Source organism: Eucalyptus grandis, chromosome 7 (assembly GCF_016545825.1).
Source record: "Eucalyptus grandis isolate ANBG69807.140 chromosome 7, ASM1654582v1, whole genome shotgun sequence".
In the NCBI taxonomy this organism is placed as follows: domain Eukaryota; kingdom Viridiplantae; phylum Streptophyta; class Magnoliopsida; order Myrtales; family Myrtaceae; genus Eucalyptus; species Eucalyptus grandis.
Genome location: NC_052618.1, coordinates 1,108,682 through 1,130,754, shown reverse-complemented (window position 1 = coordinate 1,130,754; position 22,073 = coordinate 1,108,682). Strand labels below are relative to the sequence as shown.

Sequence of the window (22,073 nt, the reverse complement as noted above, 5' to 3'; positions counted from 1 at the left end):
ATAAAGTTGGACATATTCACATTATCAGTATAAATGAATCAAAAATTTTATAAGCGGAAATGGTAATTATCTTTAGATGGTAAAAATCTCTTGTTGCACTCTTGTCTACTTTTATTTTTATTTTCTTTATTTTTGTTTTATCTTCCTCTATTTTTTTAATTAATTTCTTTTTTATTTCTTTCTTTCCATTCCATCTTTCTCTAATAAAATTTTATTAAATAGTAACTTTGTACTAATATACCTAAAATACTAAAATACCTAAAATATGTAATAAATATAAATAATTATATATTGAATTATATTATAGGATATAATTAAATTACATAAATAAATAAAAATAATTTTAAATTGTTATTTTGAATTTCTTATATTAGAATTCAAATATTATTTATATTGAAATATAATTTTAATTTTGTTAACTTAAGAAGTTTATTATTCGAGAAAACTCAATCCTATCTACATTTATCACACATTTCTTATAAGATAATTTTATTCAGTCTATTTTCTCTTTATATTCGACATCTTATGTCTTAATTAGGTACCAAATGCAAAATAAGATAAATTTTATGAGAAGGAAAATGGAGAAAAATTAAAATAAGGAGGCATTTTCTACTCATTTCCTTTTTCCCACGTTCATAAAATAAATTAAATTTCAGAAAAGGGAGGGACGAAAAACAGGACAAAATATTTTTAAAATTTTTCTTCCTTCGCGTATAAGAAAGACAAGTGAAAAATCCCCTCAACCGTCCCTCGCTTCCCACCTTCCCCAGCCCCCAGCAACGGTCCGAAAACGAAAATAACGGAAAATTGCGGGGCCGATCGCGCAATTTCCCGAAACCCCGGGGACGAGGCAGCAAAACCTCCAAAATCTTTTCAATTTCGTCAGATCGCAAGAGCGTGTTGCTGTCCGAAAACGAAAAGAACAGAAAAGTGCGCGGCCGATCGCGCAATTTCTTGAAACCCCGGGGACGAAGCACCAAAACCTCCAAAATCTTTTTAATTTCGTCAGATCGCAAGCGCGTGTCCGTCTTTGTGTGTGAGAGAGAGAGAGAGAGAGATTTGATTTGATTTGCATTTGCATTTGCGCATTTCTGTTCTTCGTCCGGCGTTTGAAATTCTCTCCCGATCTCCGATTCCATCTCCTCCGCCCTCCGATCCCCCCTCCGCCGCCTCCGATCGCGGTGGCCTCGCAGCGGCGACGCGCTCCTTCCCCCTTTCCCCCTCCGCATCCGCCCGGCGCCCCGCCGGAACCCTACGGCGGCCCGCTCCCGCAGATCCGCGGCATCAGATTCGGATCGATCGCCTCGGTCGGTCGGTCGGTCGGCCGGCTTGGTTTCCGTCGGTTCGTGATCCGATCGCCTTCTCCGGCGAGGAAACGCGCTCGATCCCCGCTTCTCCCCGCGCGGTCGCTGCCGTCGCCCCGATCGGAGTCGAGACATGGAGGCGATCGAGGAGTTGGTCCAGCTCTCGGACTCGATTCGGCAGGCGTCCGCGCTCCTCGCCGATGAGGACGTCGACGAGAGCTCCTCGTCGTCCTCGTCGTCCAAGCGCGCCACCACTTTTCTCAATGTCGTCGCGCTCGGCAACATCGTGAGTCCCCGTGGTCACTTGAGTGTGGAAATGCGTGATGTTGCCTGTTTTTTTGGATGTCGATATGCGGATCTCTGCGATTGCCTGTGGATGCGGTTAGATGGAGTGTCGGTCTGGTTTCTCCTGCTCTTCCTTCCCCCTTTCGCGAGAAACGCGAGATGTGGACTGGGTTTTCAGCTTCTGAGGATTGGGATTATGGGAAACCTCTGCAATTGGTTAAAACGCTCCGGCTGATTAGGCTTCGGAGACACTGATCTGAGCTGGATTTCTGTTCATTCTGCTGAAAAATGGTGGAGTGAGTGAATGAGTATTGGCACCTTTTGTGTTGGCAACGTTTGGACTACCAGTTCATTCTTGCTGTACGAGGAAGACGTTCTTCCTGTGTTCTTTCTTAAGGAATTACTAGCGGAAGCAAACTATTGGTTAGAGAGACAGGAAATTTTAGATCCCGATCAATTAGCAGCAATTTTGTTCATCAGCTCCATCTGTTTCACTATAATGATTATAACATGAGCCCATAGTTGTAGTCATGTGAACCTTTTCATAGAATCAGAAGAAGATGCTGTTAGAAATTAGTGGTTCGCGTTTAATATTTGCTATGCACAAGTTCAAGAGCTTCTAGGTTTGTAAATTATGGGGGTGCATTTTGAAAGGCGTGCAAAATTGGATTTGAAATTTTGAATAGATCTTTGAATAGATCCTCTTCACTGTAGGACTGAAGAACCAGTAAATGATTGCATTACAGATGATTGAACCCTGATTTAGGGATATTGTTGGCCTTCTCTACCTCGTACAGTGGATCTTGATCTGTTTAATGTGCCCCATATCTCCACCTCATATGGTGGATCTTGATCCGTTTAATGTGCCCCATATCTCCTCAAAGAATTGAACAGGTTTTCCAATTTTAACTAGACTTATCCAAAGAATTTGCTTTTATATCATTCTTTAGATGCTGACGCATTGTTCCTTGATACATCCATATGCTTGTTTCCTTCTTTTAGGAGGCTAGTCAATAAGACTACTCGAAATCTAACTCCATGGTTAAAAGATGTCAAGCCAGGTGGAAATGAAATGGATAGTACTAATGTCAATTTGAGATTTTGAATATTTCCTACCCCAGATCCAGAGAGTTATGGACACCTTTGTTATTGGAAGTACCTGCCTACATAGAATGGATACTTTGTTTAAGATATCTTGTGAACGTATGGCTTTTCTTTTCATGTCTCATAATTGATATGTATATATATTCTTATGCAACTTCCATCTCGTTAAACCTGATCAGGGCGCTGGGAAATCTGCTGTCCTAAATAGTCTCATTGGCCATGCTGTCCTGGTGAGTGGTTGTCTCTTTAATCTTTTGCCTCATGTGGGTGCTTTGTGTTTGCTTTATGATTTGCTTCTTAAATCTTGTTAATGTTTAATCATTATTGAATAGCCAACTGGTGAAGGTGGAGCTACTCGGGCTCCAATAAGCATTGACTTAAATAGGGACAGTTCTTTAAGCACCAAGTCAATTGTTTTGCAAATTGACAGCAAATCTCAACAAGTATCTGCAAGTAAGGTCCTTACTGGGAAGCACTATTCAATTACTTTTTATTGCCCTAGCATAGATGCTTGTTAGTAATGGTATTAATTCATAAAACTATAGTATCTCGTGTATGTGACTGCATATCACAATTGAATTTCCTCATGTTCCTTGTGTTTGGGACATGATAGGTGCTCTTCGCCACTCTCTACAAGATAGACTAAGCAAGAGTTCATCTGGAAGAAGCCGGGATGAAATATACTTGAAACTCCGCACTAGCACAGGTAACTTCTTGCTTGAAGTTGTTTCTGCGCGATGGTTAAATTGACCTTTCGGGTTATGTTGCTTAGGCGATGAAGAAAATCCTAACCAGATTGCCACATATTTTCCTGTAGTTGGATGAGTTTATTCTGTATTAAATACCTGTCAGATTTTAATAGCTAGGTTCTGCACATCCTATACCCCCAAGCATCGATTTGTCATCACATAGAATGTGTATCTAGGAGTTGATTTGTGCATCAACTTTAGACACCACCAAGGTGGCTGACTTGCCAAGTTTTAAACTCAATGATTCAGCATCATGGTGAAATGTCGGCATTAAGGTCAATTTTATTGTCTTTGGTATATGTTATTAGGTACACGGGCCGATCTGAAAAGATATTTTTTTTTTCTTTTAATTAGCTGGTAGCTTTACAGGGGACTTATCTCAAAATAATAACCACAAACAATGGAATATTGTGACTAGCCTACCAATTATTACTAGATTGGATTTCTCATGTAGACATGATGATTTGTATCCCTTTGTAATAATTCTTGGCCTTACTTTCCTCTTTTTTTTTTCTTTTTTTTTCAGCTCCACCATTAAAGCTCATTGATTTACCTGGATTGGATCAAAGAGTCATGGATGATTCACTGGTGAGGAATGCAATTTTTCTCTAACAATGCTTAAATTGAAAGCTACTTGTGTGCTGCTCCATGCTTTTAACCATTGTTGCATCATTTGCTTCTCAGTTGATTGTTTAGGTGCATATGTTTTTCTTGAAGGAAAGCTTACTCTTTGGCCGTTTATCTTGACTCCTAGCTTTCTAATTCTGCTTTTCTTGCTTTTCCAGATCAGCGAGTATATTCAGCATAATGATGCTATTTTACTGGTTGTAGTACCTGCTACTCAGGTGCTGGAAATTTCATCATCACGAGCCCTCAAGGCTGCAAAAGAATATGATTCGGAAAGTGAGTTATTTCAAATCTTTACCTGACAAAAATACTTTTGGCAATGGATAACAGCAGTAACTGCTTGTAAATTGTTATCTTTCCGTGAATAAATTTATGTGATTCTATTTTATCTGTGTTGCATTTACCCCCATGATGGTTATGGGTTTACCAAGTTTGGCTTCTCCTGCAGGTACTAGGACCGTAGGTGTCATTAGCAAAATTGATCAAGCAGCTTCTGATTCAAGAGCTCTTGCAGCCGTTCAGGCTCTCCTCTTGAATAAGGGACCCCCGAGGACTGCTGACATTCCATGGGTTGCTTTAATAGGTCAATCAGTTTCAATTGCTTCTGCTCAATCTGGAGGAGTCGGTTCAGAGAATTCACTGGAAACTGCTTGGAGAGCTGAGAGTGAAAGTCTTAAATCCATTTTAACTGGGGCCCCCCAGAGCAAACTTGGTAGAGTAGCTTTGGTTGATGCTCTTGCTGCTCAGATTCGTAATCGTATGAAACTCAGGGTTCCAAATCTACTCTCTGGGTAACTTTATTTCCTTTATAAGGATCTTCCAGTGCATCATTTCTTCCATCACATCTTCTCTTCTGCAAAGCTTTTTATTTTTTAATGGTACAAAATTTTTGATTGGATATTTGACTTACAGTTGAAAATTGTTATATCCTGGCAATAAAGATTGAGGTCTGCATAATCTGTTTGGTAATGCTATGTTCGGTATGGGATCATACAGATTCTGAAATACTAGTTGCTGAAAGCCAATAATTTCCTTTTTCAGTCTTTTTTGGGTAGACTTTGAATTTTTGTTACAAGCAAATCCTATGGACCCAGAAATAAGGAACACCATATTGAATGTTCATGTCTTGTAGGAAATTTATGACTTTTTCCCTAGGGTAGACTCTTGACTTTCCTTCAGAAACTCTATATGTTATCTTGTGACAATTTAGTGATGAATATGGGCATTGTCTCGCATTTTTTCTTTGGTGCCAGCTCAATGTATGTGCTAGACTTTATTTTCGATTAGCCTAGAGGACAATATATTACATAATAGAATGTTCTCTTTGTTCGCAATAAAGCTCACTAATTACTTTGTCTTCCAGTTGTTCGTATAACTTTATATCTAAAGTTGTGTGTTTTGATAGGGACTATGATTATCCACATAACCACCATTTGTTTCCCAATCTATTCACAATCAATTTGATCATTTATGAAATTGTAACATTACTGACATGTTGCAGGCTTCAAGGTAAGTCTCAGATTGTCCAGGATGAGTTGGTGAGGCTTGGTGAGCAGATGGTTAATAGTCCTGAAGGTACAAGAGCCTTAGCTTTAGAGCTGTGCCGTGAATTTGAGGACAAGTTTCTCCTGCACATTACGGGTGGTGAAGTAAGCAACTGTATTTTAGTAATTTTAGTAGATATTCATGTTATCTCTCTCATTCCCTGGAAACATAGGTATCATATAGACTTTTCCCTCATATGGGATATGAAGAACTGAAATGAGGTGGAAATGTTGTGGAGGGGAGAAGGAGTGAAATAAAATGGGTGTCTGAATTCCACTTTTGCTTGTGATGGAGGAATATGATGTGGAAATTCAGAAGAATGACGAATGTCTATCATGTTTGCAAAAAAAATGTAAGAAAGCGAGGAAGGTAATAGAGGAATTGGCATTACTCCTTTTTGGTCTCATGAGCTTCTACCGACCACAAGTAAAAGAATGAGAGTAAAAATTGCCCTCAAGTAACCCATAAGTATTCCAACAGCTAAAGAGCTGGATGGCATGACTTGGCATAACCCATGCCACCTTAGACGAGCTAAGGATATGATTTCTAAGATTAAGAGCAAATTCACAATATTATATCCATTCATTTCTTAAAAAAATAATTCATGTAAGAAGATTTGGATAAAATTCATTTGTCGTCCAATTTCCAAGGCTCATATATCAAACCACACTATTACGTTATTTATTATAAAATGCATTACGATGTCAAATATTATTTTTGTGAATGCAAAATATTGTTTACAAATATTTATATTATGGGCCAGAATAATTTTATCAATAAAGTTGTCATATATTTTAGTGCTGTAAAACATATTAGCTTCTCCAAATTCATTTTTTCTGCGAATGTGATGATTCTCTGCCCATTGACAGTCAGTGTCATTGGGCCTCGGGACTTATGGTATATGATGCAAAGTAATCAATATGGGTGCTTGAGTGACTAACTTTGTTTTGCCTGCCATGTAGTCTCCTCAAATCCTGGTTTTTGGGTTGAGATAGAAGAAGAAAAAGTTTGAAATGAGATTCCTTTTGATCTTTTAAGTTCTAGAGAAACGGTAGCATATGGGATGCAGGGCATGAGAATTAACTATAGCATTATTTTTTCAACTTGATGACATATATTTTTACAAACCTTCTTTTAACTAAAATGGGAATTAACTTTGCAGGGTAGTGGTTGGAAGATTGTTGCGAGCTTTGAGGGCAATTTTCCTAACCGCATCAAGCAGCTTCCCTTGGATCGGCATTTTGATATTAATAATGTCAAAAGGGTACATTGGTTTTGCTATTTTCTCTCATGATCTCCATACTTCTCTGATTATTCTGCTGGAATGTTTATCTCTGGGCCTTGTGATCATACCAGATTGTGCTAGAGGCAGATGGTTATCAACCTTATCTTATCTCTCCAGAGAAAGGACTTAGATCTCTGATAAAAAGTGTCTTGGAGATGGCAAAAGAGCCATCACGGCTCTGTGTGGATGAGGTAGCTCATTTTAGTTGCATTAATTGCCCTGTCATTATTCGCATGCGTTGAGCCTTCTTTACTGCTTCAATAAGTTGCTCTGCTTGCTACTGCTCTATTAAGTTTCTAGAAGATTCCTTTCAGATGCAATGCACTGATTTTCCTTTCCTACCCCTTGTCATACCTTGGGTCAACATTCGACTGAACAGGTGCACCGTGTCCTGATGGACATTGTTTCTGCTGCCGCAACTGCTACACCAGGTCTCGGAAGATATCCTCCTTTTAAAAGAGAGGTACTAGTTTTTAGCACTCATAGTCGCTATAGTTTGGGCAGTATCACAGTTTTTTGAATCATTCATTAGGTTATAACCATCGCAACTGCTGCGCTTGAGACATTTAAGAATGAGGCCAAGAAGATGGTGGTTGCACTTGTTGACATGGAACGTGCATTTGTCCCTCCTCAACACTTCATTAGATTGGTGCAAAGGAGGTATGCTTACTCAGAGTGTGATAACAGATAATATTATCTTTTGTTGCAGTAAATATTAGCCAGATGAGTTGAATTTGACAATGTTGGATATTCAACCCTGTGAGGAAAATTTATCCATTCCACTTGCTTGTCTAGATAGACTTTTACTTTTTGCTTAATCTAAATCTTGTGGCATATGCATTTTGTCTTTTTCTTAACCTGAAACACTTGAAATTTTCAAGACATACATATATTGACTCATCGATTCACATATAAATTTTTCATAATTTTTTGAATGAATAAGTTGCTTTTTCGTTTCTAAAATGCACAGACAAACAGACCCTTCGTGTTTGCATTGAGTCAGCTTTACCTCTTGAAGGCCTACTGGATTTTGTTTCTTTTTATGTAATATGGGGTTTATGTTAGTATTAAATAAAATCGCTTATATTGCAAAATTTATTGTATTATAACTCTGTACTCTGTCTACTTGAGTTCTCTGTTGTTGTGATTATAAGTGTAGCCTTGCTTAATTTTGCTATTTTTTCTTCTTTAACTGAACTTGTTATGGGCTGTATCTTCCTTGTCTCTATCAGTCAGAGTGCACTTTTGCCACTATTGTAAAAGTGTATACCTTTGCCCCCTGATTATGGGCTTATTGCTTGATAGGATGAAGAAAGCATAGATTTTTGGTGGCCTATAATTGTTTCTTATTTTTTTATTGGTTGTATTATGTATAGTAGGGAATTGATGTACTCCCAAGTCCTTCATGTTGTCTGTCTGATCCCCTCAAATTGTCTGAACAGGATGGAAAGGCAGCGTCGTGAAGATGAGCTAAAGAATAGATCTTCCAAAAGAGGAGTTGCTGATGCAGAGCAATCCACTCTCAACAGGGTGAATATTTTTTCCTCTTCATGTATTAGTGCATCAACTTATAAATAAGTTGTCGCTTATCACTACTGTTTTGAATTCTTATTTTCAGGCAACTAGTCCTCAAACCGGGGGTCAACAAAGTGGAGGTAGCTTGAAATCCATGAAAGAGAAACCAAATCAGCAAGACAAGGATGGGCCGGAGGGATCTGTACTAAAGACTGCAGGGCCAGATGGAGAGATGACGGCAGGTCTGCGCTGAGTCAGACTAGTTGAGAAAACTTTTTACAATACAACTTTGGCAGAACAACAAAGAATTTAGTTGCATAGGGCTGTCATACCTTTTGGCTCTTTATAAATCTCTCTCTCTCTCTCTCTCTCTCTCTTCTTTTTTCTATTTTTTTTTTTAAGAATGTTGCCATTAGTTCATTTACCTTTTTGTTTGCTGACTGCGTGCTGCACTTAGTGATTTACATGAGCTATTTCAATATGCTAAAGAGCCATGATATTCTTTTTGATTTTACACTTGTTGTAACTTGAACTTTTCTTTTCTCTTCTACATGTCACTTTAAAAAAATAAAAAAATGAGAAGGGTATGCTTTATTAATGGAACAAATGATTGGCCATATTTTGTGTTTAGTGCACATTTGAACTTTTTCAAAATCATGGCCATAGTCATCTACACTTGTCCTCAGACCTTCATTGGCTTATGATAGCCATGGTTATCTGCAGGCTTCTTATTGAAGAAAAGTGCAAAAACAAATGGATGGAGCAAGAGATGGTTTGTTTTAAATGAGAAAACTGGCAAGGTTAGTAGCATAATAAATTTATGCCCTGGAGTGTTTCTCTATCTGCAAATTAGTGGGATGCCTGTTAATCCATGATGTACTTAATTAATAGCCATTTGACATTATTGAGATACTTGCCACTATAATTAACCCGTAGTGTTTAGTTTATTTGACAGATGGTGTAGGCATAAATTGTTAACATTACATGGACCATATTGCAAATTCTGCTTTAGAAATCTTCGTGTTCATTATCCGTTTTTTTGCCATAAAACTTTACTTTTTTTCTAACAATATTTTGTTATTTTCAGAGTCTATTATGACTAGGTGACCAATGTATTTGCTGTATTTGCAGTTTTCATATACCAGGAAGCCAGAAGAACGACTTTTCCGTGGTACCATCATTTTGCAGGTGAGGAATGTTTCAGGCTCTTTGGCTATTTCAGTATGAAATTCCTTGGCTGTTCACTTATTTTCAATATGACCAATTGTCTCAATCTTCTATACGATTTTTATGGGGGTGCATGTGTGGGTATGCATGCATGCGCGCATGTTTAACATATCTAAACAAGTCAGCGATGGTGGTGAGTAAATTTTCTAAGAAGTTAATTACGGGTGCATTGAGAAAAGAGAGAAAGCAGCTGCTTGGTCCCAAGATTTATTCTGTTTCCATATTCAAGAAATTGGAGGGAAGCACGACAACAAATTTGGAATTTTTTTGCTTTTGATTTGGCTAATAATGACAAAAACAATATAGGTGGGAACAAAAGGAAAACAAATCCCTTCTGGCCAACAGATTGGTTCAACTAAAGAATTTTTCCTACCTTCACTTCTATTCAAAGTGTAAATAAGACAAGTGTACTTTTTTTTTATTAAAAGACAAATGCACTTTGGCCAATCGACTAACACTATTTTACCTCCACATCATTTCAATTTGGGTGCATCTAAAACAGGTTCATTTCCTTTTTATTTATTTATTTTTTTCTTACTTGAATCACTGCATTATATTGTTAAGCTCTGTCATCTTGAGAATATGTTGGAAAGAATGACAGCATGTATCTGCCTTTTTCTTTTTCTCCAGAGGTATAGCAGCATGTATCCATTAGACTAGTTATTGAAGAAAGCATGTATCTGTTAGCCTGTGCTTATGCTTACCAGTCATCCCTTCAACTTGTCAAATCCTCTGCAACACCATCCGTTGTCCCTTCCATTTGCTGAGTGGCCATTCTTCTGTTTACTTGTTGTCATTTATTGCTGTCCATTGGATTCTCATTGTGAGAGTATAAAAGTTCACATTTGTAATTCAGTTGACCCCAGTCAATCTACTGGAAGTTGTACTTAGCTTTTTGTTTGTTTCTGCATGTTGGTTGTGCAACTGTTGGATGAATTCATCAGGAATGTAACCTCGAAGAAATCTCCGATGATGATGAACCCCCACCAAAAAGTTCCAAGGATAAAAAATCAAATGGTCCAGACTCTGGAAAAGGACCTGGTCTTATCTTCAAGATAACTAGCAAGGTTCCTTACAAGACAGTACTGAAAGGTACTTATTCTTTCATACATTATGTCTTTTATCTTTAGGATTTCGACTATCCCTTCAAACTGCCAATTGGATGTCCTGCTTCCATGTTGTAGCTCACAGTGCAGTGGTATTGAAGGCTGAGACTATGGCAGAGAAGGTTGAGTGGTTGAACAAATTAAGAAATGTTGTCCCGCCTTCTGCTGGAGGTCAAATGAAGGGAGAATCTGGGCTCCCCCTCCGGCAAAGCCTCTCCGATGGTTCTCTGGTGAGTCATCTAATGGTATTGCTTGGTAACAAATTCCCTCCCTTTCCCTTCTTCTGCAAGGGGGAAAAAAGAAACAACCATCAACCCCTAAAAGGAGATAGAAAATCAATGGGTTTGTTTTATCCTTCAGCGACTGCAAGCAAGATTTATCTGTTTCACTTTCCACTCTTCCAACTGTCCAGTGTTACTGTAGGAGTTCTTTGAAGATAACATATCCCAAAGGCTCAAAAGACCTTGAAATATTCTACCTTTCTTTGTTAAGACTATTACTAACTAAACTGGCAATATGATTTTGGTGGTCCCTGTATATCAGGATACCATGGCAAGAAGACCTGCAGATCCAGAGGAAGAACTTCGGTGGATGTCCCAAGAAGTTCGTGGTTATGTCGAAGCAGTCCTCAACAGCCTTGGTGCTAATGTTCCAAAAGTCAGTTTTCTTAACTTGGTGCTGTTGTTCTTCTGTTTGCTGAGACAGTGGCATTGCTTTTTATTTCATTAGCTTCTTATGTCCCTGAGCAGGCAGTGGTACTTTGCCAAGTAGAGAAAGCCAAAGAGGACATGCTCAATCAATTATACAGTTCGATCAGGTTAGCTTGAACATCACATTGATTGTTTCTGTTTTTGGTGAATCAATTTTTTTTTTTCTTTTGAATATTTCATAGTATGCTCATGTTCCTTACTACATGGTGCAAATTCAAGGTACTCGAAGCATTCCTTTTCGGAGCGGTGGTTGTTAAGACCACTGCAAGTAGCATCTATTGCATCTGACTATTTGTTGTTGGAAATAGTTACCTATAATGAAAACATATATTAGAATATTGCATTGACCACATATTTATTGTGTTCTGTTTTGTAGCTACAGTTTCCAATTCTACAGCACTAATATGCTTCATATGTAACCTTTTTACAATATTCTATATCATTAATGAAGGTTTATTCTTGAATGATTAGTCATCCTTTCTTGTTTACATTGGATTGTAGTGCTCAAAGCACAGCAAGAATTGAAGAACTGCTTCTAGAGGATCATAATGTAAAACGCAAGAGGGAAAAATGCCAGAAACAGGCCTCCCTCCTGTCGAAACTCACAAGACAACTCAGCATTCACGATAATCGAGCATCTGCTGCCTCTAGCTGGTCTGATAGCAGCAGTGCTGCAGGTAATAGCTAGTGCGGTTTTAGTTAAATGTGCAGTGCATCTTTAAAATCTGAACTGCTTATGGAGTAGGACTTGTGTGCCATGGCAGTATAATTCTTCTAAGTTGTGTCTGAAGGGTTAAGAAAACTAATTTCTCAAAGGACTTTCTGTTTCCAAATTGATTTCTCTCTGCTAGTATGCCTTTGGCTGTTGCTTATGCTGTAAAGTTTAATGGAGCTTACCCTGTGGGAGAAGTTCTTTTTTGTCTCCCTGGTTTATAGTGATAAAATGGTGTGCCCTTTGCTTCAGAATTTAATCTCCAACTGGCAGTCTCAAGTGGTTTAAATGCTGAAAGTTTCTCGAATCTTATGTTTCTGGAAATGCAGAATTGTGATGTTAGAAATCACTGACTGGTAGAAGCCTCTCCAATTGGCATGAAAATTCAACTTGGGAATGGAAAAGGATACTGGTCTTAATTGTGATTTAAATGGTGAAAATTTCTGGAATCTGATAATTTCTCTGTATGTGGAAGAATGGCGTTGTGATTTTAGAAAGGGTAAGCTTTTGCAATTTGCATCAAAATTCAAATTGGGATCTGAGAAAATGCTAGCTGCGGAGTAAAGTGCAGTTTAAATTAGGTTTCTTGAATCTGAATTTTCATGTGTTTATCTTGGAAAAGCGAATTTGTGATTTTGGAAACCATTAATTGGTAAAATCCTTACCATGATCCTCGAGTACTTTGTGACGTGAACCTCTTCCTCTTCCTATTTGAGATGTTTTCGTAGAAGGCCTCTCGATTGATTCTTGATTGATATATTTGAGTGTGGCGATTTACTATCAGAGACTTGACTGCAGTGCTTCCTATATTGCACTTATTTCCTGGAAATTGAAAAAAAAAAGAAAAATCTACCTCAGCTGCTGATGGTATCCATATCTATATTGCGCAGAAAGCCCAAGGAGTAATGGACCATCATCTGGTGATGACTGGAGGAGCGCTTTCGATGCGGCCTCCAATGGACACAGTGATTCATCTCGGTTTGGGACGAGCCACAGTCGGCGGAAAAGTGACCCGGCTCAAAATGGTGATGTCAGCCCGGCATCAAATCCCGGTGGCCGGCGTACACCGATTCGATTACCGCCTGCACCCCCACAGTCAGGTTCGACTTACAGATACTAGATGTTTGAAGATCATGATGGACAATGACTCTCAAGGCATTCTTGTTGGGTGGGTGTCTTCGCTCCTGGTGGTTTGAGTATTTAAATTGAATCACATGTTGCTGTATATGCTTCATAGAGGTGAGAATCGAGTATTAGGTGGTCATGTATAAAAATTACGCAATTAATATCGGGGCCCGCTCATCCGACTGTCTGTCATCCGGAGCTTCATTAGTTCCTTTCATTGGAAGGATTGGTTTGTTAATTTTTTTTCTTTTCGGTCGGGTTGGGGGGGGGGATAGGTTTCAATTTTTGCTCGCAATGACATGCTTTGGATGGAGGATTGTAAACCATGTTTTGCTGGTGAAGTGCATTATCCGCTTCGGAGTACAGACCTATTATTCTGGAATATAAGCTTCTGAGTTTCGATTAAAGTGATGCTCATGCCTTTTTTTTTTTTTAATTTCATCGTCTTGATTGACTGAATCAAAGGTGTTTCATGGAGTTTGAGCCTTTTTAATCTGAACTTCTTGTTACCTCGAAATTGTAAGCCCAATTTGCGTCATTTTCCATATCTTCATCTTGTTTAAAATTTTGAAAAGGTTGTAATATTACGATGGCAAAATTATGTATCATTGAATGACTTTTTTTTTCTCGAAGAAACTATGGAGTTGATTTATCCATTTTGTCGTATTGCGCCAATCTTTTCGTGGGCTATGGTACAATGTAATACTATAACTCTCATTTGTTCAGGAAGCTTGAAGTATATATTTTTGTATCATTTATAAAAATAAATAAATAAATAAATAACTATATTTTTATTATCCACGAAAATATTTAAATATAAATGTTAATGAATAATTATAAAATTTAGGGGTAAAAACGATTATTGTTAATAAAGTATTTTATAATCATTTATCTTCAGCAAAATAAATGCAACTTAAGTAAACAATCCATTTATTTTTAACTTATTTGAGAACTTTACGTTAGCGTTTGCAATCCTTTGTTGGCATCAATTTTTTCCAACGGTTTGAGGCATCCATGTATGGGGCAAACCTTATTTTTAACAAGTCAAGTAGAGAACAATCCAAGTGAAGAAATGGCCGATCGTCAGCCTTCCGCAATTGGAGAACTTTGGAGGCCTGGCTGACGATTTGATGATATATGTTTTCACTGATGATGTTATGCTTCGAGATCAAGAAGGGACCCTCTCCATATCGACATCACACCGAGGCGACCAGATCGCAAAACCCACAGGCATTGTTTCTATAGCGACTCTTTTACTTGAACGAAATGGTCGACTAACGGATCTGTACATTAGAAATGGATAGATCTTTCCTTCATCAAGATGTACATACCACGACCATACATGCATGGACTTCCTACCTGCATGTGTCTACTGTATGCCTTCTTTAAAGGGTCCAGAATCACGGATCAGATCCATCACAAGTTTGACCTGCAGATAAGGCAAATGTTCTGATTAAACCGACAAGAGATTTCAGATCATATGTGGTTTAGTGTTCCTTTTTTTTTTTTTTTTTTAAAACTAAGAATCAGAGGTGTATAGTGGCGCAACGGAGTTATCCACTATACTGGAAGAAGAAACTCCTTTTAGAAAAGCAAACCTAAGTCCTAAAACATTGTCCAACTTCACTGCTGGGACCTCCCTTATATCTACTTTGCTAAAACGCATTAGGGAATGAAGTCCGGTGGAACAGATAAAGAAAAAAAGAAGGCAAGTGTTCAACATCGACTGTGATCATCTACGACACAGATGATCAGTTAAATACAATGTCTACTGCTACATCCTCTGTGACTGCATCACTAGGCCAACCACACAATTAACATAGGAAGTGAAAAATGTTCTTGTGTTTGCAGCATATGAGAAGGATCGAATGTTCACCACAGCATGATGATAGTGCTATTAATAAATGAGTTGTTCTTGCCTGATGACTCTTTAGTAACATACCTGAGTTGCCTCGCGCACTACAAATTCTTCTATGGCCTTGCTGAATTCTTCATCCAGAAGGTAGTGGCAGCTATAAGTGGGTACAGGCATATAACCTCGATGAATTTTGTGCTCACCCTGAGCCCCTGCCTCCACTGTTTTCAAATTAAGCTCTATAGCAGCTTCTATTGCCTGTTATGTAGATAAAAGTAAATAGTTATATTGTTCTAAATATGACAAGTGCATGCTTCCATATCACAAGAACTATTATCCTCCCATAGCAAATCTGCTTTACACTAAGATTAGTTGATCTACCACTTCCTCTTTCTTCTTTTTTTTTGCAACTCCACTGCAAATTCCTTGATGGGGAATTTTTCATTAGCATATGAGGACTATTATAATGTAGAGAAAAGCTTTGTCAACTTCTGGAATGACATTTCTAGATATGCCCATGCCTTTACAGCAGCACTCTTGCATAAAGTCCCCATTTTAGAGCAGAAGGTAATCATGGTAGTAGGCCTGAACAATGACATTATCTTAGCTGCTGTACCTGTCACATAGACCCATGGATGATCATCACCTAACGCTACCCTTTTATTACAACAAAATAGGTCCCCAATTCTTCAAAGAACAAAATTATACGCTAGCAGATTCCAAAACCGAATGAATGATATTTACTTCATGATTTGAAATTGAAGAACTAGTCCTTGTGAAAAGCATATTCACACATTCTAGTATTCTTACTTGGGAAAAATTTACATAATTTTAGTGAATCGGTTGCCACTTTAAATTGACAATCTCTTCCTCTATTTAGCTTGCACTTACATTTGATATCTTGTTCATGCTTTTACTATACTGAAGTCTCAAGGTACAACACATGGGTTAGCAAATCCATACCATGCAATTAAGTCGATTAGTTCACCCTTGTCAACATAAGGTTAAACAAATCTCACTTTTCTAAATAGGCAATAAGCACCCAAGAAAGAACTTCCATACCAAGTATATATCGAACTCACAGGAGTTTTGCAAGTTAAATAGACACAAACCTGGTAATAACAAGCTTCAAAATGTAAGCTGGGATAATAAGCTTTTGGATGACAGCCCCAAAGGCGCCCATATATAGTATCTCCGCCTATAAGATTAAGGGCTCCCGCAACAAGTTCATCCCCTTCTTCAGCTACAACCAGTAACACTTGGTCTCCCATTTTTGATCCCATGTTATGAAAAAACTCTCTTGTCAAATAAGGGCTGCCCCACCTAAATAAACATAAGCAGCAAGACATGATCTACTTAAGCCTCTCATATCAAATAAAGATGCCTTTGAATATACACAAGAGGCAGGCAAAACAGTCGACAATATCATATTTTCTGCAAAGGAAAGACAAAACCAGTCACTGGACCCATACTTGTTATCAGTGGTGTTCCTGTAGAACGTATAGAAAGAATCCCAGTGCTTAGCCTGCACACACAATCAAAACCAAGAAGCTCAAGTCCTTCATTTTTCACTAAGTGAAGGTATTAATATAGGAGTAAGTTGTAAGAGAACAGGAGTTACATGTGGATGATCACATCTAAGGACTACTCATCTAAAAGCTCAAACCAGTGGACAGAAAGTTGCTACTAGCATCTAAATTCAAATTAATAGTATTACTTGGAAGTTGCGACATGATATAGTTATTTATACTTCTCTGTATAGTTAACCAACTAGTCTCCATTCACATTGATATCAAATTGAACCAGCTGGATTGGCTTAAAATCTTCCCGAGACACTTTTGCCATGATATTTGTACTCATTACCTTTATTTCATTCCCTCGAAGCCGCTTCATTGTCAAGTTTTGGGCAGAAATCTGCAGAAAGGGTTCGATCCAATGAGCCAAAGCTTGTGTGCCCAAAAAGATGCAATGTCAAATCTGGCACTATGAGACTATAAGATGCTACAGATAAAAATGCAAACTGATTTTTGATAAAATACCATAGTGCGCCAGCAATGAATTCTGATAACTTAACGGAATATGATATTCTGTCTGTGCTATTAGCAAAATTGATTTCAACAGGCAAAAAGGAAATTAGTACTACATGAAAGTTTATGTGTGACTTTTTTTCCCCATTAGTATAGGTACAAATACAGTTGATACACTGCCACTGATATATTTGCATTAAACATTTGTAGAACGTAACAGTGATAGGCATTTGTAAAGATCAGTTCATATAATACTTCCCCATAACTCATGTCATCATAAGGAATGACCAATTCGTTACTCAACTGTTCATATTTTACTGCTTTGAAGCATCTTCAGCCATTAGTCAGTTTTCCAGTTGTCCAAGAAGCTCAACTACCAGTATAGCACTTTACTTCAGCAGAGTGAATTTCAGCATATGCATAAGGTCAGTCAGCATTATATCCGAAATTGGGAATGCAATCCCCATGAAGCATCAGTCTCAGAGTGTTAGTAAAAAGTTCTATGAGCATTTAGTGAAGATTGCAGTAACATATATCGTTCCATAATAACTACTTTCTTCATTTCCCCTGTGACAAGCATATGTATCAACACAATTTACTAAAAATTTTATCCAATTTTCAAGCATATATTTAAGGAATAAAGAACTAAGAGCAAGATTTACAAGAATTTCTAGATGGGAGTATCTTCCCAAAATAAAGGAAATTCCCAAATAAAATAACATTTGGAAAAACTAACCTTCTTGCGTTCCTGACGTATATTTTTCCTTTTGTTCTGCTTCATGTCCATCAAAAAGTCATCAAAACTGTGGCACAGACAGTGAAACTTGAAGCATGTACCTTTTGCATGCAAGATAAACACAAAAAATGTAAAAAGATCAAAAGTTGGCAATCCAAGTAAATTTAAGACACCACTCATTCAGAGAAGTAATGTGGCAATCATATGCTAATTGGCAGGACTATTGCAAAGGAAACTGATGCAAAAAATATATCAAATGGAGAAAATTGACAGCAGCATCACGTCCAACTATATTTTTAAACAAAAGCTGCGGTTGACCTAGATGATTTTGTGAAGCATATACCCCTTGACATGCTATCTAGATCAAAAAGAGACAACTCCATTCAACTCCCAAATACTTTTGACCCTCACTGACGATCAAGAAAAGGGGCCAAAGGTGTATGATAGCCATATGATGTAACTGAGTGAGTTTTATGAAATTTCAAACATGGTCAAATAATACTTTGACTGAGAAACTAGAAATATCGCAGATGCGTAGTTTCATTAGCATTGAGTCTAATGTTTCAGCACCTGTCTGCTTAATGTTTTACTTGATGTGTCTTTGTTTCCCTACTCCTATTACGAAAGAATATATAATTAAATACTTATCTTGACCATTAAGAAATAAGCAAATTGCTAGAGGTTTGTCCCCATATTATATGAATTTTACTTCAGATGGCTTTGGCTGGAGCCCTTAAGGAGCTCAATCATGAAAGTCTACGATTCACATCATTGAACAGGGTAGATAGTACTCTCAAGGTTTTATTAAATTGTAAAATCACCCTTCAGAACCTTATCTGAATCTACTAGTACACTTCAGATGAAGATGACTCTCCTGGGTTGTTTTACTGCCGAAGGGGAAAGTGAAGAGAGAAAAACCAAAAGTTATTGTCAATGTATGCAGCAGCAGTAACATCAGGCCTAACTGTAATTTCAGCACTCATTTTGCCACTCACCATGTATAGTTTCGATTGCTCCAATGGTACTGCATTCCTATCCTCTGTAGAAAACCTTTTTCCTTGAGGTTTTGCCATTCATTCTCAGAAGAAAATGTGATGTGGATTGACGAAACCTGGGACTGTCATCAAGGATATAGAGCAAATTCAGAACTACTGCAAATCGAAACATCAGATTCACAGTTCAGGAATTTCCATCTTTAAGTAAGCCACAGCTAGCCACAACTTCCCCACTTGTTTGGCAAATAACTAAGTTATTCCTCGTTTTCCATGAGACCATACATATAGAGATGAGCCCTAAAAACATTTTAACTCTAGTGCAACTCCAGCCAAGGGAAAAGGTCCAAATAATTGGTGGGAGTGTTAAAAAAAAGCCCAATGATGAAAGAAAAGTGCGATAAAAGTTTGGCCATTGCATGGATGTAACATCATATTCACTATGGACAGTCACGCATCTGTTTTCACGTACCTTAGCAACCAGATTCTTTAAGGCATCTACTACAATGTCAAAAACTTGATCCTTATATAAGGAATCACGAAGTAGAATCCGAGGACCAGTTACGGGGGTAAAAGGCACACAACATTGGTACTTTGGATAGTATCTTGAACCATAACTGTAGTAAGCATCCGCCCAAGAATGGTCGAAGACAAATTCACCATTTGAGTGACTGCACATCAACATGAAAAATGAGAGTGAAACCACACCCAAAAAGCTCCTCGAAGATTGTAAAAATTGCTCAGTATATAGCTATTCACGAGGAGCATAGAAGAACCTATCTATTTGAAGTTTCAGAGAAAATAAATCTAATACTGAGAACAAAGAAGAGGATAAACCTTTTAAGATAAAGTGGAACAACACCTACAACAGTCCCAGATTCATCCTTAGCAACAATATGCCGCGGCATCCATCCTGTTTCCTAAAAGCAATTAAATAGATCAACGGAGTATCCAAGAGAAGCTATTCAGCTTAGCAGCATAGTAACACTCAAAGAACTCCGTTTAGGAACAATAGGAAGAGAAGCCAAATCCATTAAAAAACTACTTCACTAGGTAGACATCAAAATCTACAAAACTCAATAGTCCCTCTTCATTCGAAAAGAAACTCCGCAGCATTAATAAAAGGAACTTCTTTTTTCCCATCTGTCAGAGCATCCAAAGGAGAGACATCTCTCTCAGGACAGAAACCCATTGGGCCGATAAACCGATAGACGTGAAAGCATCAGGGACACCCCACAAGAAGTAGTGTGCAACCAACTTATCAGTGAAAGCTTATGTACGAAAGAACCAAGGGATAATTATGCCAAGGACTCCAATAGCAATGAAGCAAATACCAATCATCCAATCCTTCTCTCATAAGAACGCAAAAATTAAGTCGATGAACAATAATCTCAACCCCTAGAACGCGAAATCTCACCTTCACAGCAGAATTAGACTCCTCCAAACTCAAAAGGAACCCGTGCGAGAGAAACGGATTATACTTCTCAGGTCCAGTAGCATCAAGAGCACACGCGTCCCAATCATTCGCCGAAACCTCGGAGATGGAATTAACAACCGACGGCGATATCCGCTTCGGCCTGGACTCCGCCGCCGTCGAAACATCCTGCGCGACAGAACACGAACCTATTCACTTCGCGAACGCGCCCGATACGACAACCGCCGCCACATATCTATCGCGACCGTAGCAGAACATACCTCGGCGGCCGGCGGCGTCAGAGCGTAATCGCCGAGGGAAAGATCGACGGTCTCGCGAGGCTCCAGAGACTTCTTCGACCTCCAGAACAGCGCGCGGATTCCGGCGGCGGCGGCTCGCGACGGCCTCCCGGGATGCGGTCCGGGTCGGGCCTTCTTCTTCCCCTGCATGATGAAGAAGCAGGCGCGCGAAAACATGAGAAAGGAAGCATCTTCTAGAGAGAGAGAGAGAGAGAGAGACTGACGGCGAGGGGATGAGGAGGAGGGAAGCGGCCGAGGAAGGGGGAGGGGTTGCGGTTGCAGAGGCTCGCCGCCGCGGCCATCCTCTCTTCCGCCGTCGCCGACGTAGCCGACCACCAGCGTCCGGCGACCACTCTCTCTCTCTCTCTCTATCTCTATCTCTCTGTCTCTGTCTCTCTCTCTCTCTTTCTCTTGCTCAGTCAGTCAGTCCTCCAGCTGAAACTGAAAGGCAAGCAAACGATCCACGGCGCGCCACGTGGCGACTTCCCATGCCATACCATTATGCTGTCTCATTTTCGGTCCCCCAGCCCGTTAAATCACGACCGTTGATTTTCGTATATTAATAAAATCTCTCGGAAAACCCCTTTTTTATGCTTTTTTGGGAATCAATTTCATTTTTGCAGATACATCTTTTAGAACGAGAAAGGTCGTGTAAAAAGTGGTTCGGTCAAAAGGGAAAATAGCACCGGTTATTCTCAAGATGCACAAACTAACATATCATAAAATACGATTTTAAAACTTCTATTCATATTGAGAAATTTCACCTTTTCTTTGTTGGGATAAAAGCGATCTTGAAAGTTAAAAAAATTAATGTTACAGATTATTTATCTTTTCATTTTATCTATTACTATTATTGATGAATAAAATCTCAATTTTTGGTCTGTTATAGCCTTACATTTATAATTGAACTCTAATTAAGTAAAGCGGTTGAAAGGAGAGATTAATTTTTGCAATGTGCTTTCACATTTAGGTTCGACCAATCACAGTTATTGTCAAATTGTTAAATAACTTATTAAGCATTCTTGCCCCGTTACAAAAAAAAAAAAAGTTTTAAATTTGTAAGTGCCAGTTTACTCATTTAATTTAATGACTACCAATTTTTGTTTTTGTTACATGTGCATAGCTCTACCTCTTGTTGATGCGGGTGAAGCTTTTAAATTTGATATTTCATTTTCAATAAACAAACTTCTTATAGTAATATTGTGGTAGTAAAAGATAATAATTCCCAATTAAAATCTATTATATCACTACTTGGCTTATGTAAAAAAAATGGTAATCTAGGGACTGCATGGTAATGTTCTTTTTTATTGTTGATGAACAAAAATTTTGTTTTTTTTGTTCCCGAAACAAAAAAAGAACGGAAATGAGAAAAAAATCATTTTTTGTTTCAGAAACACTTTTGAAGAAACACTTATCTCTTTTCTTCTTTTTTCTTTGGTTGGTCGCCGACCTCGGC

At 38.3% G+C, this 22,073-nt stretch overlaps 2 protein-coding genes across 3 annotated transcripts; one reads left to right on the top strand and one right to left on the bottom strand.

Annotated features, from left to right (window-relative positions):
* The first annotated feature begins 1,037 nt into the window (after positions 1 to 1,037).
* On the top strand, positions 1,038 to 13,529 carry LOC104452468 (dynamin-2A). Its single transcript, XM_010066943.3, has 22 exons — positions 1,038 to 1,590; positions 2,873 to 2,923; positions 3,026 to 3,146; positions 3,307 to 3,399; positions 3,969 to 4,030; positions 4,228 to 4,345; positions 4,518 to 4,860; positions 5,571 to 5,718; positions 6,777 to 6,878; positions 6,971 to 7,090; positions 7,279 to 7,362; positions 7,432 to 7,559; positions 8,342 to 8,429; positions 8,518 to 8,656; positions 9,138 to 9,214; positions 9,546 to 9,602; positions 10,586 to 10,733; positions 10,826 to 10,977; positions 11,291 to 11,404; positions 11,497 to 11,564; positions 11,959 to 12,134; positions 13,060 to 13,529. The coding sequence occupies exons 1-22, from the start codon at positions 1,438 to 1,440 to the stop codon at positions 13,287 to 13,289; spliced, it is 2,772 nt and encodes a 923-aa protein (XP_010065245.2). The 5' UTR covers positions 1,038 to 1,437; the 3' UTR covers positions 13,290 to 13,529.
* Positions 13,530 to 14,462: 933 nt separating this feature from the next.
* On the bottom strand, positions 14,463 to 21,012 carry LOC104452467. 2 transcript variants are annotated; one of them, XM_010066942.3, is made up of 12 exons: positions 20,842 to 21,012; positions 20,600 to 20,761; positions 20,322 to 20,507; positions 19,742 to 19,824; positions 19,377 to 19,575; positions 18,908 to 19,029; positions 17,913 to 17,979; positions 17,013 to 17,063; positions 16,622 to 16,674; positions 16,262 to 16,472; positions 15,237 to 15,407; positions 14,463 to 14,723 (listed from the first exon to the last, which is right to left on the bottom strand). In XM_010066942.3, the coding sequence occupies exons 1-12, from the start codon at positions 20,917 to 20,919 to the stop codon at positions 14,664 to 14,666; spliced, it is 1,443 nt and encodes a 480-aa protein (XP_010065244.2). In that variant the 5' UTR covers positions 20,920 to 21,012; the 3' UTR covers positions 14,463 to 14,663. The 2 variants fall into 2 exon arrangements, with proteins under 2 accessions (XP_010065244.2, XP_018733191.2); XM_018877646.2 differs by lacking the exons at positions 14,463 to 14,723; positions 15,237 to 15,407 and adding an exon at positions 15,430 to 15,765.
* Between the last annotated feature and the right edge of the window lie 1,061 nt (positions 21,013 to 22,073).